The sequence below is a fragment of the Podarcis liolepis genome (assembly GCF_965112155.1).
Source record: "Podarcis liolepis genome assembly, chromosome: 3".
Lineage (NCBI taxonomy): Eukaryota > Metazoa > Chordata > Lepidosauria > Squamata > Lacertidae > Podarcis > Podarcis liolepis.
This window is the reverse complement of record NC_139557.1, coordinates 75927684-75946874: the sequence shown is the minus strand read 5'-3', so window position 1 is coordinate 75946874 and position 19191 is coordinate 75927684. Positions and strand designations below refer to the sequence as shown.

Genomic DNA, 19191 nt, shown 5'->3' with positions numbered 1-19191 from the left:
AGCTGGAAGGGCACAAGGAGAAGGGGACGACAGAGAATGAGATGGTTGGATGGTGTTCTTGAAGCTACCAGCATGAGTTTGATCAAACTGCGGAAGGCAGTGGAGGACAGAAGTGCCTGGCGTGCTCTGGTCCATGGGGTCATGAAGAGTCGGACACGACTAAACGACTAAACAACAACAACAACAAGAGCTGGACGGGACTCTGAGGGTCATCTAGTCCAACCCCCTGCAGTGCAGGAATCTCAAATTAATCACCCATGAAAGATGGGCATCCAATCTCTGCTTAAAAACCTCCAAGGAAGGAGAGTCCACCACATCCCAAGAGAGTCCGTTCCACTGTCAAACAGCTCTGACTGCCAGAAAGTTCTTCCTATTGTTTAGTTGGAACTTGGATCCTGTTTTGTGTAACTTGGATCCATCGGTTCAGGTCCTAGCCTCTGGAGCAGCAGAAAATAAGCTTGCTTGAATTTCCACAACCCTTAAGATATCTGAAGATGGCTATCTCATATGTTAATTAATTAATTAATTAATTGCACTTACTAAAATCTAAATTTGAGAAAGAGCAGCAGCAACCAGTGTCTGCTCAGAAATCCCTACAGATTTCAGTGAGACTTTCTTCCAAGTAAGCATCCACACAGTTGCAGCCTAAGCCCCATACACCAGTGGCGTAGCGTGGGGGTGCAGGGGGGGCGGGCTGCACAGGGCGCAACATCTGGGGGTTAGGGTTAGGGGGCGCAAATCCACGGGTTAGGGGGCGCAAATTACTTGCCTTGCCCCGGGTGCTGACAACCCACGCTACGCCACTGCCATACACCATTCATAGCTAATTCTTCTATGCTAGTCCATCTTCTTAACTCCATCTATATTTGAAGCCATTCACAGCACTCATCCGCAATGTGTTGCATTTGGATTCTGCTCTGAAGGAGCTCAGAATACTACTTTGGCCTCACATGAATCCTGTAAGAAAAGTTAGGTGAGAGCGAGCAACCTGGGCAAGGTTGGTTCATAGCGGAACAGGGATTTAGATCTCCCACAGCCCAGCCCAACATGCTAGCCCCTACACCACACCAGAGACCTCTTCTGGGGATCTATCAACGCCCCCAAGTGTTTGGGAAATGATTTGAGGTCTTACTTGCATTGTCGATTAACCAGCTTTCTAAATATTTTATATGTTATCACTGTACATTATATTGTAGGATTTTGTATTTCACATTCCTTACCTGTAGCTGTTTCCAACTAAATCACTGCATACGCAGAATGATTTCTGCAAGCACAACAGAACATCCTCCCTTCTCCTTCTCCAAATCTGCTCTGGGGTTTCCTCCAAAGCTATGGAACAGATTAGGGGCACGGAGAGGGGAAAAGGGAGGGGAATTTTCATTCTGCTTGCTGAAGATGTTCCACGTACAAAATGTTTTCTTTGGATACAACCCCTTGCTTCTAAATGTGGTCACTCACTCTTCTCACTCTTACATATACATGTGAATAAATACATGATGTTACTTCAATAAGACTAGTATTTTAAACCTATATTTCCATGCCTTAGACCAGCAGTGCAGCTGAGTCAGAAGCTCGTACACCCTACGGACTTATAAAAGGTCATGCCTATTCAGTAACTGGTATTGATGAGGTAAGTGGCTTTTCTGTTGTGGTTTGTCTTGCTGTGAAGAGGACGGAACCTATTTTTATTTAAAGGGGAGGAGTGGTTGGCTTCGGAAACCAAGCCTGTTTATCTTATGCTCAGAGATAGTTGTAATATAATATGCTTTTGAATTGCTGGGGTATTGTTTTAGTTGGCTTCACACAGCGTGGGCAATTCATGCCCATTTTTGTGAATCTCTCCCAAAAAAAAAAAGAGACCCAACTTTATGTTCAGGTCTAAAGTACCAGGGGCTTGATGATTTGCTTTGTGAAGAGAATGTCATCCAGATTAATTGAGTTACTCAGCATTATAAAGAAGAACTGCTTCTTAGTTTAAGATGGCAGGATGAATGTGGATGATTAGATTCTCCATAGGCTAAAATTCTCAAAATAGATGCTGTATAATAGATGCTGGGGAACCTTTTTCATCCTGGAGGCCACATTCCCTTCCAGGGGCCAGTTGCCAATGATGAGCAGGGCAGAGGCAATGGTTGACAGAATAACAGATGCACATTTCACCTTTGTACAGTAGGCTGATTTTTACACATACAGTGGTACCCCGCAAGACGAATGCCTCGCAAGATGGAAAACTCGCTAGACGAAAGAGTTTTCCGTTTTGGAGGTGCTTCGCAAAACGAATTTCCTATTGGCTTGCTTCGCAAGACGACAATGTCTTGCGAGTTCCTGCTGGTTTTTTTTCCCTCCTCCCCCCCTTTTTCTAAACCGCTAAGCTGCTTATCAGCTGATTCGATCAGCAGATAAGCCGCTAATAGCCGCTAATAGCACTAATCCGCTAATCCGTCAATGGGCTTGCTTCGCAAGACGAAAAACCCGTTAGACGAAGAGAATCACAGAACGGATTCTTTTCGTCTTGCGAGGCACCACTGTACACAAATCCATCTCTGTCTTACATCCAGATAAGCGAAAGTAATAATTAGAGTTCAAGTACATATTCTAGCTGAATAAAAAACACTCTGTGTACAAAGCTGAACTAGTAAGCAGTGTGCTCTGAGGACAGGGATGTAGTCTGAGGATAGTTCTGGCTGCCAGAAATGAGGGCCTTGAGGGCTGCATTCAGCCATCCAGCTTGGGGTTTCCCGCTCTGCTTTATAATCCTACTAAATTCAGTTGAACGTCTTAGTTCAACTTTTTAATGTTTGAAGTTTTGTTGTGTTCCTTTATATTTTGTTGGAAGCTGCCCAAAGTGGCTGGGGTAACCCAGTCAGATGGGAGGGGTACAAGAATTTTGTTGTTGTTGTTGTTGTTATATTAAGTCAAGGTAGCCAGGGAATGCTCTAGAATGTTTTCGGACTACAGTTCCCATCAGCCTGAGGCAGCATGGCCAATGGATGATGGGAGTTGTAGTCTAACCATATGTGCAGGGCATCATCCTGGCTGTCCTTGGATTACGCATGTGAGTCTTTTTCTTTTCTTTTTGCACTGGAAAGCTGTTCTGTATTCTTTCTCTTTCTTGCTTCCGTTCTCACTAGGTGGACTACCAAGGCCAGAAGGTGAAGCTCATTCGAGTGAGGAACCCATGGGGTCAAGTGGAATGGAATGGCCCTTGGAGTGACAAGTTAGTATATTCACTGTTTCAAGAACTTTTAACATACCCAAGTTCTGCAAATGGGGTGGGGGAACAGTTATTGAAAACACAACGCGCTCATGGGATGATAAGCCATTCTCAGAACACCCACTGGAATAAATGGAGTGCATTTACCTAATTCAATTGATTTCATTGATATCACCCATTATTTAGCACCTGACATTTTGGATGACACAGTAAAGTACAGGCACTGAAGCGGAATATGCAATGGCTAAACATCACTCGTGTGATAAAATATCCACGAGTGAACGGCCAAGGTCAGGAAATAGCTTCAGCATTAGTACTGATGGACAAAGCAATCCTAAGTAAGGGCTGAGAGGTGCGGAGTGACAGATTCACTGCTGCATCCAAGCCCCTGCCAGCCAGAGCAAAAGGTAAGGATCAGGTCCTTCTCTGAGAGCCATAGCTGTCAACTTTTCCCTTTTCTTGCTAGGAATCCTATTTGGAATAAGGGAATTTCCCTTAAAAAAAGGGGAAAGTTGACAGCTCAACCTACTCAGTGGATCTGTCTAGCCAGGCTGGAGCCACCCACCCTAAAGATGCCTCTTTCAAAAGGGCTTGCTACTGTCAGAAGCACCCTTGAGCCAGTGCCACCAACTGGACTCATCCACTCAGCCCCGACTGGGCTAGGCAAGCTGGGGAGCACTTCCAGAGACCACCTTCTGCACAGGAACAGGTCAAAGTGCTGTGGACTCACAGCTTAGAGTTGTGAGCACCGGATTCACTTCCACAAGAAGACAGTCGACACACAGCAAGGTATAGCAGAGCATAAACAACTCGGAGAGCAGCTCTGTAGAATATCTTCTTTATTCTATCTACAACTATAATACACAACTATGTACAGAGCTAAATGAGGTCTAAATGAAAATGAAATGAAAATGCTGAACTGCACTGAGTGTCTGCAGCTGGAGCGGGATAAGTAGAGAGCAGAAACCGCCCCCTCCTCTCTGGAGAATCAGCAGAGAACATCAGATTCTTGGATATGGGAGGGGTGAAATCTCCTCAGCTACACGTGCTACATTCAAAGCACATTTAGTGTAGTTTAAGGTTGCTGGGAACTGTTGCTCTGTGAGGGGGGGGGACTACAGTTCCCAGGATCCTTTGGGGGAAGTCATGCGCTTGAAATGTGTGTTTCATACACCTTGAATGTATGGTGTAAACATGCCCAAGAGTTTGGCATGCACAGTACTCTGTGAGCTCCAGCAGGCTGACGGCTATCTCCTTCTCTTCAAGTTCTCCTGAATGGCGTTCCATCAGCCCATCTGAGAAAAAACGTTTGTATCAGACAGCCCTAGATGATGGAGAGTTCTGGTAAGTGAATATGCTGATTTAAATGATAACTGCATTAAAGCAAGAGCAAACCAGGGTGCCTTTTTCGTGGTTCCTTGGTCCTCCTCACATCTCAACAAACACATGAGGGGAAGCAGAGACACGCTTACAAGCCCCTGCCCTGAGCGGGTAATCTTTAGCATGTTGATATCCTTCACAGTCCCACATAGTGTGATCTCTCTTTCTTTTCTTATATAGGATGAAGTTTGATGATTTCCAGTCTCATTTCGACAAAGTTGAGATCTGCAACCTGACGCCTGATGCCCTTGAGGATAATGCAGCACATAAATGGGAGGTGATAGTTCACCAAGGCAGCTGGGTCAGGGGGGCCACTGCTGGAGGCTGCAGAAACTTCATAGGTGTGCATCTGAAATTTCTTGCCACGTTTTTCTTCTCCGTGGGAAGACCTTGCTTCTTCATCAGACCATACTTCTTCATCATTGTTTGAACAGTGAGGCCCAACTCCTCATAAGCTTAAATAACTGCTCAGCTCCATAAATACTTATGGGGCTTTTGATGCCACTCTTTCTATTTGACATTGGAAACTTCAGAGTTTCATCATCATTATTAAGAGGCTACAGCTTGTCAAAGCTAAGCTGAGCCAACGGTTTGCATTTCCTTCCTTGGAATTCCCCTGTTGACAGCAGCAGGGCATGTGACAGGGCAGTAGTGAGGCTGGGTGCACTTGTGGGACTGATTGAATGGGTAATGGTGATCTTACTGGTGCACAACCCTGGTCTCGCCACCATCACCACCACACAGGTAAGTAGCAGCAATGGCGGTGTTGAGAGGGCGGCTCTGCCCTACCACAAAACCACCACTACTGCCCATTGATGACTCATTGATTTTCAGATTCACAACTTTTGACTCAACTCAGAGGGGAGCTGTCAGTTCCAAGCCTTTGTAGATTGTTTGGAAAGAAATATGGTGGGTTCATCAAGATGCTAGTCCACAGTACACAGACAGTGTCTGCAGGCTCCACTGCTGGTCTTCATGAAAGGCAGGAGGGATGAGCTCTTCTTAATGGTCCAAGTGATGCCCTAGTGGTAGTGAAAATAACTGATCTATTTTATCAAGGAAAGATATTTTATCATTAGGTTCTTTCAGAGGAGGGAATTGTGAATAATTAATGGCATTTTCCAGATTAACATTGCTATGCATATTTCCAGCATATTTTATAACAATGTGCTTGAAGCAGACATGGCAATGTTGAAATATGCTTTTGTGACTAAACATAAATAATAAACAGCCATAGCTTTGAATGTGCTCTCTCTCTCTCCCTCTCCCTCTTCCTCTCCCTCTCCATACCAGAAAAATGGGAACATGCGTTTTCTCTCACTCAGTTTGTTTTTCCATTCTTTTTCTCTCTAATTTCCAGAAACGTTTTGGACAAATCCACAGATCAAGCTCCAGCTGACAGAAAAAGATGATGGTCAAAATGAATGCACGTTTATAGCCGCTCTAATGCAAAAAGACCGCCGTAAACTCAGGAAGCAGGGAGCTGAAATGCTAACCATAGGTTATGCCATCTATGAGGTATTTTCCTCTCCAGCAATGTGATGGTTCGCTCTGGGCAGGGCCAAGGTGAACACCTGACACAAGACACATCTTTGATGTGGTGATAGTCCCTGAGCCTTTCCCCTCACCTTTTGATGTGACTTGCAGCTGAGTCACTTCATCACTATATGTTGTGTGTTTGTTTCTTAATTTTATCAATGTTTCATTGTTTTTTAATGATTGCTTTTTCCTTGTTTTTAGTGATTCTTATTTTTATCTGCAAGCTAAACTTGAGTCCCTGTCAGTCCTGTGTGTTTGATAGCTGCAGGTGCTCACTTTTTTCCTTGCTGCACTGGCACTGCACTGCCAAGATAGGAAACCCCTCAGAAATGTGGGTGGGGAGCTTTCCAAAAAACCCTGGCTGGTACAGGAAAAGCATTCCCTTCTTTAATTTTCCCGGTTGTGAAAAAGAATGGCATATAGTGGCCATTCAGAAGAAGATGATTCATGCGGCATGAAGTTAATTCATAGTATGAAGGTTAAGTTCATATCCCTTTGTGTCATTAAGAGCCGCACACTTCAGCTGTTGCAAAAAAAAGGGCAGAAATAAATTGGGGGGGGGATCTGCCTTTTTGCCCCCTTGAGCTCCTCTCTGGAGGAAAGGCAGGGTATAGGTGCAACAGATAATAATAATAATACAATATGTAGCCGTCTCCTATTTAACTTTGAACTGTATAGTTCAGGATTCAGCTAAGTCGTCATGTCCATGGAATGAGATATGCTCTTGCAGTGGGTCTTTCCATGCCTCTCCTCACTCCCCCCCCCCAAGTCTGCCCTAGAGAGTTGGGGGAACCCCCAGAACATGTTTAGAGGGTTCTTAAGGGAGAGAAGAGGGGGAAACGTTACACAAGCTGACCTTGTTCCCCATGCATATATCCACTTAGTACAACACACTGAAGACCCACACTTGATATTCGTTTTGCTGTATAAATGTATGGCAATACACTAAGGCAGAGGCTGAAATGAAAGGGCAGTAGACCAGCTTCAGAATCTGGAGTTTGCATTCTAATGGGTGTGATTTTGTGCTCCAAACATTGGAGGGGAGAGTGCTCTGTCACTCACGCCCTGCTGACAGGCTTCTCCACAGGCATGTGGTTGGCCACAGGCAGTGGCGTAGCGTGGGTTGTCAGCACCCGGGGCAAGGCAAGTAATTTGCGCCCCCTAACCCGTGGATTTGCGCCCCCTAACCCGTGGATTTGCGCCCCCTAACCCTAAGCCCCAGATGTTGCGCCCGGTGCGGCCGGCACCCCCTGCACCCCCCACGCTACGCCACTGGCCACAGGGAGAACAGGATCCTGACCTCGATGGTCCATTGGCCTGATCCAACAGGCTCTCCTTATGTTCTTATGCTGTTATATCTGCCAAGCTAACAGATGAATAATGGGGTCAATCTGAAATCCAATCGCAGAGCCCCAGTGACGACGAACAGTTGACGAAGGATTTTTTCCGCTACCACGCATCCAAGGCCAGGAGCAAAACCTACATCAACTTAAGGGAAGTCTCTGACCGATTTGCGCTGCCGCCTGGGGATTACGTTGTTGTCCCTACCACGTTTGAGCCACACCAGGAGGCGGATTTCTGCCTGAGGATTTTTTCTGAGAAGAAAGCTGTCGCGAAGTACGTACGACCGCCAAGTACAGTGGTACCTCAGGTTACATGCGCTTCAGGTTACAGACTCCGCTAACCCAGAAATAGTACCTCAGGTTAAGAACTTTGCTTCAGGATGAGAACAGAAACCGTGCTCCGGCGGACCAGCGACAGCAGGAGGCCCCATTAGCTAAAGTGGTGCTTCAGGTTAAGAACAGTTTCAGGTTAAGAATGGACCTCCGGAACGAATTAAGTACTTAACTTGAGGTACCACTGTATTGCATCCATCTGATGGAAAAATTCCAAGTTCAAGTTTACATTTGCAACCAGCTCCTGCTAAATGTTTGTAGAGGAGCTTCATGTGTCTGTGAGTGGGTTGGTGATTGGCCCATAATCCCCAGCTTCCTTTTTTTAAAGAGTAAGTTGCTAGCAATTGTAGAACCTGGGACATGAACCAATGTGTACAGACGATCGCTTCCTCTGGAGGCACTTCAGTGCATTCAGAAAGAAAATTGTGAGCCTGGACCGAGGAGCATGGGCCCTTACTCCTGCCCTTGCCTCACCCGCAGCCTGCAGCCCATTGGCTCACTGGGATGGGGGTGGGGCATCAGCCACCCTGTGAACAAGGTGGGTGGCACCCTGGTCGCAGGAAGCCCCATGCTGGGTCGCAAACCCCGCCCACCTCTTGGAGGGGGTGAGCGGTAATTCCCATTGCATCACTCCCAGCTTTCTACATTCTTACGTTACTGAAACAGTGTGTAATGGAGGTATAAGGACCTACAACCACTCTTTCCCCATAATGTAAGAACCGAGCATGAGGTACATTTACATTGTACACAGTACACTGTCTCTGGTTGTTGTTTTTTATAATGTTCCAAATAGAAAATCATATAAAAACTTGGATTTGCATTTGTTTCTCACAGGGAGATGGATGGAAATGTTGACATTGATCTGCCAGAGGTATGTCACCACATTTAAATTAATAATTGGGCCAATCACCATACTCAAAGGCATTACTTTGTACTAAGGTTACTTGTTATTGTTTTGTTGCATCCGAGATTATGGCAACACCAGGTGAAAATAAAGAAAAACTGAGTCCATCAAACCCAATGTTAACAACATGCCTCTTTTTCCAAGGTGCAATCCCAAAGACAGTAAGCAGAAGCATTAAAATACGCTCATTGTTGTTTTTCTCCAATAATAATCTTTGGGTTGTTTTAGCTTCCTGAACCATCTCCACCCCAAGAAGAAACAGAAGAAGAGAAGCAATTCCGGACATTGTTCCAACAGATTGCAGGACAGGTAACAACATCCAAACAAAAAAAATCATATTCAAGCAGAACTCTGGATGATCAGGAGGGCTCAGTTCAGTGGCAGAATACCACATTTTGTATGCAAAGGCTCCAGGCTCAAGCCCCAATGTTTCTATGTAGGGCTGAGAAAGACCCTTGTCTAGAACCCTGCAGATCTGCTGTGTGTATAGATAATACTCAGCTAGATCCCCTAATGGGCTAATTTGGCATAAATTTCTGCGTTCCTAATTTGGACTACATTGTCCTGATTCAGAGCAGATTTCCATGAATGCACATTATGGGTAGATTGCATTTTAAACCCGCAAACCTGCCAACTGCCTTCATTTCTTCCACTGTAGGACATGGAGATCAGTGCAGAGGAACTTGAATATGTTTTGAACGCCGTACTGAAAAAAAGTAAGTGCTGTCAAAGCCCAATTGGCAAATGATTTCTTATGCCGCATAGTGATGGGAAATCCCATACAGTGTGCACAATATTAGGCAAAAGGAAAGGGGCATCGTTCAGTCGGTACGATATCTGCTTTGCATGCACAATGTGCCAAGTTCAATCCCCAACATCTCTAATTAGGGCTAAGAGATAAACCCGTCTGAATCCTGGAGAGCATCTTAAGTCCTTAAGAAATGGAAGGAAAAGAAGGTCCCAACTAAGGAAGGATGGATAACCAAGATGATGGACTATGCCAAAATAGTGAAAAGGACTGTGAAGATCAGACACCAAGATGACAAGAAATGTAGCAAAGAGTGGGGGAAATTTATAGAGTACCTTAAAGAGCACTGCATATATTTAAAAACGTTAGCAGGATTGTTATAACACTTATAATGTAATAAGACTAAAGTTAATAAAAGGATATAAAATGAATTTGAAAAATGTAATTAGATGCAATAGGGGGGAAAATAGATAAATATTGGAAACCACAGGTAGGGGTTGGGGGGGAGTCTGTGGATTCAAGTAATCTCAGATGTAAAAAATTGAAAATGATTTAAATGTATAAGAATACTGTTAAAAATTGAAAAATGAAATATTTAAGAAATCCTGGAAAGCATCTGCCAATCAGTATAGAAACCTAGGCTACAGTACCACCAAACTGCAGTTCTACATAAGGAAACTCCATACGTTCACCTTTCTGCTTAGTAACCATACATTTAAATCACATGACTGCTCCCCAAGAATCCTGGAAACTGTAGTTTCACCCTCGTAGAGCTACAACTCCCAACACCCTTAAAAAACTATGGTCCATGGGATTCTTTGGGGGAAGCCATATGCGTTGAATGTGCTTTCCATGTACGGTATGGATCTGCGCTCTTTTAGCCTTGGGTGGCAGAGAAGGGCTGTACAACAGTGAATTTGATTTTATGATAGTGATTGTTCTCTTGCAGCAAATAACGTCAAATTCAAGAAAGTAACTCTCCTCTCGTGTAGAAACATCATTTCCCTAATGGATGTATCCTTTAAAATCGAGTGTGGGAATTCCCTTCGGTGAAGCTGTTACAAAGTTTTAGAATAATCTCTACAAGATTTTGCTTTTTCCAATATATAAAAATATGTTGGTGTGCATCGGAGGAAAACTTAAGCAGGGCATGTCTTTGGAAGTCCTAATGACTTTGCAGCTTTTCTTATAAAAATTATAGAAATGAATTTTAACAAAACTGTATTCACGAAAGCATCTTCAAGAGCACTGGAATATTTGTGATTCAGACCCAGCCCAGGTTTTTTTTATTGTTTGGCATCTCCAAGCATTTCCATTCTACCATAATATCATTTACAAGTAGGATTGGTTGCTTATTTAAATAACTCAGGACAAGGGGATGCAGGTTTCTGTTGTGTGTTTTCATTCACTGAATTATTTGAAGACTTAGAGAGGGCATTGGTGACATTGTATTGCATTATATTGTTGCATGCCACCTCAGTCTCCAAGCCGTGTGAGATCCCAGGGGTTCCAGGTGCTTACCCAGGATTCGTGTCTCCTTTGGAATGAGGGACAGCAGAGACTGTGGTGTCTTTATGATATATGGTTTATTTACACATATGTACAACCTGAGCCTACGATGGAGGGGCTCACGGCAGCAACACCCCGCTAAAGTATTGCTTCTTCCATAGCCACAGCCTTGGATTCCAACAGGTCAGGTGTAGCTCTGTCTCTCAGCTGCCCAGCCTGCAGCCTGCCCACTTCTAGCTCACATAAAGCAACTCTCAACTCTGCCCTTTGCTTTCTAACTACCAGCTCTAGTACAGAGCTACTTCCTTTGTTACTTTAATGGTCCATGACCTCACCAGGAAGCTAGCCTAGCTATTCCAGGAATTGAATCTAGGCTGGATCCTGGAATTAGAAGGGGGCTCAAGCATACAGCCTACACCCCACCCCAACACATAACTATATGTTAGCAACAGGGCCTGTCTAGGCTGGTGGTTTTGTGCATGTGTTTTCTGCAGCATGTCCTTGATGCAGCAATAGTGCTCTGCAGCAGTTAATGCTGATAGGACAAGGCTGTTAGTTCAAAATGTTTAACTGCATTAATAAAGTAATAAATGTAGGCTGGTTTTGGTACTTGACACAACTAGTATTGTTTTCCTTAATGTGGACTGCATCAGGCCAGTGGAAATGGGAAACTCGAATTCAATGAGTTCAAAATTTTCTGGGACAAACTGAAGAAGTGGATTGTAAGTTAATATAGAGTCATAGTTTTCTCGGTTGTTTGGTTAGGCATTTTTGAAGTAACTACAAAGCAATTTTAAAGACCCATAAAACTTTCATATTAAATCAGTGCTCTTAAAAATAAAAAAGCTGTTTCTAGGAAACATTCTTTGTTTGCTTTTGTGCCAAACCACAAAAAGTTTACAGGAAACATTAGCAATATTTTTTAAAAACTTGAGCAAAAAAAGGGATTTTTTAAAGGTAATAAATGTCAGAACAAATGTTCCTCAGAAGGAGGCCAAGAAAAATAAATCTTTAGCAAAAGACATTGCTTGAACATAATATATTGCTATTGGAACATGTAAGATGAAAGTGCTGATTCATGATGAGGAGAAAACACTGGTGACCTGCCAAGTTCTCCGGGAAAAAAGGGTCATCCCATTTTTCCTGCAAAATCTCAGTGGCCATTTTGGGTGCTGTCATCTCATGTCATCTCGGGCCACACTCCAGCCCCGAAAAGGTGCTTTTTTGAGGCTAGAGCATGGTGCAGGTTACGTGATGTGCCCAGGAGCATGTCCCAGAAGCCGCATGTCCCAGTTTTGGATCTGAAAAAGTTGGACAATATACAATCAGCAAGAAATTAATTTTTAAATAGCCAGTCAGAGCACACAGACTGATGAAGCCCAAATATAAAGGAGCATTTGGATGTCTTTAAACAATTAAGTGACCCATCAACTCTTCCTTTCTCAGAGGGGTTACAAATAATTTTCTCTTTTTGTTCATTTGTTCAGGGTATTTTCCTTCATTTTGATTCTGACCACTCCGGCACCATGTCTTCCTACGAACTTCGTCTTGCTTTAAAAGCAGCAGGTACCAATTTTTTCCTCAAAGGCTGGCCTTGGCAGTAGGTGAACTTAGGTGGCAGAGGTGGCAGGAGAGGCTTGGAGAGCAGGAGCAACTGTGTTGCTGGCAGGGAGCCCACACAGTGAGTGAGCAGCAGCCTTTCAAGATCATCCTCACTAGATGTGATATGAAAGAGTCCTTATTAGATCATCTGTTAAAAGCAGGCATACAGGCCCAAAGTGGCACTTGGGAAGAGAGTTAAGCCCCATGATTTCAGTGGGGCTTACTCCCAGGAAAATGAATATAGGGCTGTGGTCTCACTTAAGACAGGATAGTCAGGATGTTTTGTACACTTCCTTTGAACAAGTTCCTTGCTCAGAATAAATCAAGTCAATAAGATTGAGGTGGCTGCAGAATGTACTTTAAAGAATCAGGATTCCAATGGAAATTCTGACCAGAACTGGCTGGCTGAGATCAAAGATTAAAAGAAATGATTATGATGACTGGTTAAAGTAACAGTTAGTTATATATGGAACTACAGGGAATCATAAAAGGCATTAAAATCTACATTTTCAGAACTCTAGATTAACCCCCCCCCCCGTTTCACCCAATCAATTCTTTACAATCACGAGGGCTGGAAGCTTATATAAAAACTAAAACCACAGTTCTCAGGATGCATAGATCCTGCGTCCTATACTTTGTCTTGGATGCTTTCAAATGGCTTGCTGGAAGAGTGGCAGTTGCGGTGAGTTATTAAAGAAGCTCAAATTTCTCTTTCCTGAAGGGTTTCAGCTCAATAATTATCTACTGCAGTTGATGGTCCTGAGGTACTCTGATGATCAATACCAGATTGAATTTGATGACTTCTTAAACTGCCTCATTCGCCTGGAAAATGCAAGCCGTGAGTATCTTCTTCTTTTATCCTTATTTGTTCTCTTTGAAAGCTTTTTAATTCCCATTGACATGTGATAGACACAATAGGTGGGTTTCCAACACCTAACTGCTTTCACAGTTTTTGTTCATCATTTGGTTTTGCAGGAGTTCATTTCCTACAAGTGTTCTACAATTATTGGATTTGCTATTCTGCTTCATAATTACGACACTATTAGTTTGAAAGCACGTTTATCTTGTGTCTCAGTGCCATAATGAGCTGAAAGGGCAAGTGCTCTGCTAAGCAGCCATGTTTGCCACTGCTGCAGTAAGCGAGAGACATTTGATGAATGCCAACAATGACCGGTCGTTCTTAAGATCTGAAGAGTTGCAGGGAAAATGATAGAAAATTCTGACATTTCCCAGTGAAGCTCAAGGTCAATTTAGTACTTTCAGTAAATGCTTGAATGTCACCTTTATTTCTGTCACTTATTAGTAAACGACACTTTATCATGTCATTGGTACAAATGTGAGGTGAGGGGAAGCCACAGTGATGTTAATATTTCTGTCATTACTCATTGGGCCTCCTAAAACTAACCTGTAAATGTCAGCATTCACCATGTTTCTGACATTTACTGCAACAGAGTTTTTATGTAAGGCACTGATCATATTGGCAAGGTGTTTTCGGGGGATGGCCCAAGGGGTCTCAGCCACAGATATTTTTTACTTGGCTTCCGATCTATAGCCCCTTTCCCCCTTTCATATATTTAACATTGGTGGGGGTTTTTAGATTCTTGTTATTGGTATTTAACTGTGCTCACATAATACACTACAAAGCACATTGCCAGTGAGACTACACCCACCAGTCATCTTAATTTGCCCAAGGACTTCTTTTTGTTTTAATATATACAAAAGAGCAGCTCTTGCTAATAAGTCATGGGGTAGGGAGATAGGAGGCCCAATCCACATACCGTGAACTGAGCCCAGTAAATTCTCTTGATAGCTTATATTAAGCCCTAACAGCCGGAGGTTGTTTTTCCCCTCTGAAAGTTATGGCATTTATACATACAAAATGTGCATGTGCTAATTTATGCAAATTTGCATCTTGGCCCCAAAGCTTGCATCCAATTAAGTTTTGCAGAGTAGGCCCATTGAAATTAAAGGATCTAGCTTAGTCATATTCATTAATTTTAGTGGGTTTACTCTTAAGTATGAGTACCACTAAATGCCTCAGGTCATTTACCTTGCATTGTCCCCACATATTTGTATGAATCAGATCAACATCACGTGTTGATTTTTTTTCCAGGAGTGTTCCAAGCACTAAGTGTGAAAAACAGAGACTTCATTAACCTGAATATAAGTGATGTAAGTACCCAAGATCCTAAAGCTCATATGTCCTTAAGTAAAAAGTGTAAAGGTAAAGATAAAGGGACCCCTGACCATTAGGTCCAGTCGTGACCGACTCTGGGGTTGCGGCGCTCATCTTGCTTTATTGGCCGAGGGAGCCGGCGTACAGCTTCTGAGTCATGTGGCCAGCATGACTAAGCCGCTTTTGGTGAACCAGAGCACCGCACAGAAACGCCGTTTACCTTCCTGCTGGAGCAGTACCTATTTATCTACTTGCACTTTGACGTGCTTTCGAACTGCTAGGTTGGCAGGAGTAGGGGCCAAACAACGGGAGCTCACCCCATTGCGGGGATTTGAACCACCGACCTTCTGATCGGCAAGTCCCAGGCTCTGTGGTTTAACCCACAACGCCACCCGTGTCCCAAAAAGTGTAGAAAGTAACTATTTGAGTGCAGGATTCCCCACTTCTTCCACTTTTTTATGGGCACATTTTACTACTGGTATAAGCAAATGAAAACCCAATGAAGGGCCTCCACTGGGTAATTATTTGACTTGAGGATGTCTCTCCAAGCCTATGGCCCTCAACATTTAAATAGTTTAAAACCAAATAAGTGACAGAATATGGGGAGGGCTCCCGTTTCCCTTAAGCTGAAATAACCACCAGATTCTAGAGCCACACTTCTGTTCCAGAGGGTCTTGTATTTCTGCCATTCTGGGAAGTTCTCATCTTACACATGTTACTTTAGGATCTCCTTTATCATCCTGTTTGACCGCAGTGCCTCCTCCACAAGACATACATACTTTGGTAGTCACAAATTCAGAATATGAAGAGGCTGATCAGATTTATGGCCCAAGAGTTCTGACAAATTGGATATTTCAACGGCAATGTTTGGTCTTTCTTTCTCCTGTTAGTTTATCAACTTGACAATGAACATCTGAAGACATCCAGTCTGGGTTTCAGCCAGTGTTCAAAGTGCCTCTCAAAATAAGTTTGGAATGTTCCTCCCATGGTTGAAAACATCACAGAATTCCTGCATCTTCTACCCTTTCTTATATTGGCCCTCAACACTACCAGAACTGCTTTGAAGCCATTTTGGCATAAAAGGGGTGTAATAAAGTACCTGTTTAAAAGAAAACAACAAATATAGATAAGTATTTAACTTGTGTGTGGTGTGTGTGTGTATCACAGTAAGCATGGATATGTTTTGAAATTGAGTGCAATTCACATCAAATGGAATGACTGGCTCCAAGCAATCATTGTTTTTTTTATGACACATAATCATGTCAGTTTCCAATGAACTTGCCGCGTGGCTGAACTGCTCCCATTAAGTGTCCTAATGTTGTTTTGCCTAAATTCTTCAAATATGCATAAGAAAAAAGAAGCTCACAAATAATCCTAACAATGCCCATGTCACTGATGGCTAGTGACATTTGATGCTGGTGGATTGTAAAAAGACTGCCCACAATAAGTCAAACATGTAGTTCAGAGGATTGCAACCTTTTTGAGTCCATGGCTCCCTTGACCAACAACATTCTTTCTGCGGCACCCCTGTGGGGCCACACTCCTTGCTTGCAGAGCTGGCAGCCTCTCACCCATTTTTGAACACCCTCCCTTGTGGAGTGTTCCCTCAGCCTCTTCTCCTCTCCCCTCTCCTTGGGAGACCTCTGGGCAGTAGCTGTTGCTACCCCTGGTCTCTGAGCTGCTCCCCCTGCTCCAAAGAGAGGTGCCTCCTCACACTGTCCCACAGGGGCTTGGGAAGAGGATGCCCCCAGTCTTAGTGGCACAACACTGGCCAGAGGTAAGCAAAAGGCCAGTACCTTACCTGGGGAGGCAGCAGTGGCAGCAGTGGGCCTGCATGGTGGAAATGCTCCCCTTCAGCACTAGGCACTCAGCTCCCAGGCAGGCCTTCCATGCAGCAAGCCCAAGAAAAGCCAGTACAGCGCCTGTCTGCCTGCTTGCCTGGCTTCCCACTTATCTGCCCATTCCCAACAGCAAGGGCTGGGCTCCCTCGCCTGCTTGCTTGCTTACTCCGAGGCCACCTCAGTTCCTGGCAACCAGCATCAGCCCCAGAGGCACCATTTGCCTGCGGAGCTTGTAGCTGTGCTGCTGCAACAAACAGCTGTGCAAGCCTTTGGGAGGCAGAGGCGCAAGAGGGCATCAGAGGGAGGGAAGGAAAGAGGGACAGAGGACAGTACAGTGGTACCTCGGGTTACATACGCTTCAAGTTACAGACTCTGCTAACCCAGAAATAGTACCTCGGGTTAAGAACTTTGCTTCAGGATGAGAATAGAAATCATGCTCCGGCGGCGCGGCAGCAGTGGGAGGCCCCATTAGCTGAAGTGGTGCTTCAGGTTAAGAACTGTTTCTGGTTAAGAACGGACCTCCGGAACAAATTAAGTATTTAACCTGACGTATCACTGTACTGCTTGCGGCGCCCCTGACTATCATTTAAGGTGCCCTAGGGTGCCACAGCACACTGGTTGAAAACCACTGCTGTAGTTGTTCTCCTTCCACAACAACCCAATAAATGAGTAATGCTTCAGGGTACTATGATTGGCATGAGGGTGGGCTGGCAATCCCTCAGGGGTCAAAGGACATAGAAATCTTTCCTTATCTCATAAAACTAACAACCTTAATCCAACCAACTAATGAACACTTAAACCACCCCACAACGACCCAACTCCACATCACTACATCACTTGGCAATGGTGAACTTCATGGATAAATGAGTCAACTGTATCCATTAACTGTTGATACCAATGTAGCCGTTTCTGTCTTTGGCCTTTCAATTAACAGTCTTCACTTCTCTTCCTGCTCTCTCTTGTTTGCTTCTTTCCCTTCTGGAGGGGCTATAGTGCAACACAAGCACAACAAGAAAACAAACCAGAACATTTGTGGGGTGGTGGTGGTGGTGGTTTTTTTAGAAAGTTCTAAGATTTCAGCAGGAAGTTTAGGGATACCTACTGATTGGAAATGAAGCAGTGTGACTGCCCCAAAATATTTGCAGGTACAAACCATGTTGAAAGCAGGATCGCGTGTGACCTCTCCAAGACCATCATGACCACAAATAATTATGAATGCACAATGAAGAGGGTGGCTGGAGGGGCACTGATTCTGGCTTTCTTTTTTCATTGTTCTGTGACCCTCTCATTTGCGTGGCTCACATTCTTAAGTTCCTCAAGGAGATAGGCATTACAAATGTAGTTTTGGTTTCCTCAAGCAAGAACTGGAATAGTATCAGAACCTTAAATATGTCATTGTACCCTGCTGGGGCTCCTTAGCTCATCTGCACTTAACTCCTCTTTGCAGGCCCCTGGGGCTTGGCTGTTCCTGTTTCTAAACAAATCAGGACAGGAGTGCTGTGCATCAGGAGCTATCACCCAGCTTTGCAAGACGCATTGTGCTTTCTTGGCAGAGACAACATAACAAAGCGGCCAAATGCAACCTTCCTAACTCCAGGTCTATAATACCAGAGGACTGGAAGTCAAGCAGATTTCTGCTGCGTTCATCAAGATTGGTGGTAAAAGTTCATCTTAAAGTAACAGAGAGAATAAATGATCTCCCGTGGGTTTTTTCTTCATCATCCCAACTCTTTCTTCTTCTTGGCATTCTGTTATCCTTGCAACCAAAGAGCCCCATAACAGCATCCAGGGCTGGCTGAAGACATTTTGGCACCTGAGGCAAACCACACAATGGCACACCCCCTGCCAATTTAGTGAGATGGAGGCGATGGTGTGGAAGAAAAATGGCTTTATCTGGAAAAAGCAGAAAACCAGACTCCTAAAAAACAACTCCAATACACACTACTCTGTAGCTCGCCTCCCCTCAATAAAGCTGACAAAAATAACGTAACCTGACCTGAGGACACTGATTACTTAACAGGTGCTAAATTGTCCCCACCAAGCTCAGTAGCTCTGGCTGTGGAATACATTAACCGAGGAAAAAGAAATGTTTTTTGTCATTTCAACAGAACTGAGCACACACGCACTGCACCCTGAACCACAAGAATAAGAAGTCCAGGTAAATCTCTCACCAGGGGTGAGACGTGGGAATGTGAAGGATAGTAGGAAAGGATATATTGAATAAATATTATCCTTCCTTCACACATGCTAGTGAGTGATGTAGCAGAGCAAATTCCCCTTAATATAGCTGGAAGCTAGTTTGCAGATTCGTTTGAATCTCTTAGTTAAGATTATTTCCTGGTGTCCCCTTTGATCCCTCTTAAAAGAATAAAGACACAAATGTCTTTCTGAGTAAAGTAACAAAAAGTTTACTCACATTTCAGTTCACGATATGATCTCTGAAAGGCAGGCTTTACTTGGTAGTTACATGAAGAAATTGTGAGTTTGTCTCATATGGAGACTGAATTCATGTGCTGCTGGCTGAGAACCAGCAGACAGCAAAATTTACATTAATGGAACAAAATGGCTGCAGGAGAGCAGCATGGCAGCAAGACAATGGAAA

General features: G+C 43.9%; 1 protein-coding gene and 1 long non-coding RNA gene across 4 annotated transcripts in view; one reads left to right on the top strand and one right to left on the bottom strand.

The window, feature by feature from the left end:
• The window catches only part of CAPN9 (calpain 9), a 26377-nt gene extending 10487 nt beyond the window's left edge, over window positions 1-15890 (top strand). For all 3 annotated transcript variants that reach the window (XM_083496863.1, XM_083496864.1, XM_083496865.1), the window contains exons 6-20: window positions 1547-1630; window positions 3132-3217; window positions 4481-4558; window positions 4775-4935; window positions 5955-6112; window positions 7542-7750; window positions 8644-8680; window positions 8942-9022; window positions 9372-9429; window positions 10411-10475; window positions 11624-11692; window positions 12458-12536; window positions 13294-13410; window positions 14686-14744; window positions 15639-15890. In XM_083496863.1, the coding sequence (XP_083352989.1) occupies window positions 1547-1630; window positions 3132-3217; window positions 4481-4558; window positions 4775-4935; window positions 5955-6112; window positions 7542-7750; window positions 8644-8680; window positions 8942-9022; window positions 9372-9429; window positions 10411-10475; window positions 11624-11692; window positions 12458-12536; window positions 13294-13410; window positions 14686-14744; window positions 15639-15665 (1368 nt within the window). In that variant the 3' untranslated portion in view covers window positions 15666-15890. The remainder of the gene's footprint in view (window positions 1-1546; window positions 1631-3131; window positions 3218-4480; window positions 4559-4774; window positions 4936-5954; window positions 6113-7541; window positions 7751-8643; window positions 8681-8941; window positions 9023-9371; window positions 9430-10410; window positions 10476-11623; window positions 11693-12457; window positions 12537-13293; window positions 13411-14685; window positions 14745-15638) is intronic.
• On the bottom strand, window positions 15732-19191 carry LOC310704057. The gene is made up of 3 exons (XR_014524535.1): window positions 19006-19191; window positions 17485-17576; window positions 15732-15847 (listed from the first exon to the last, which is right to left on the bottom strand). It is a non-coding gene; the product is annotated as an uncharacterized lncRNA (long non-coding RNA).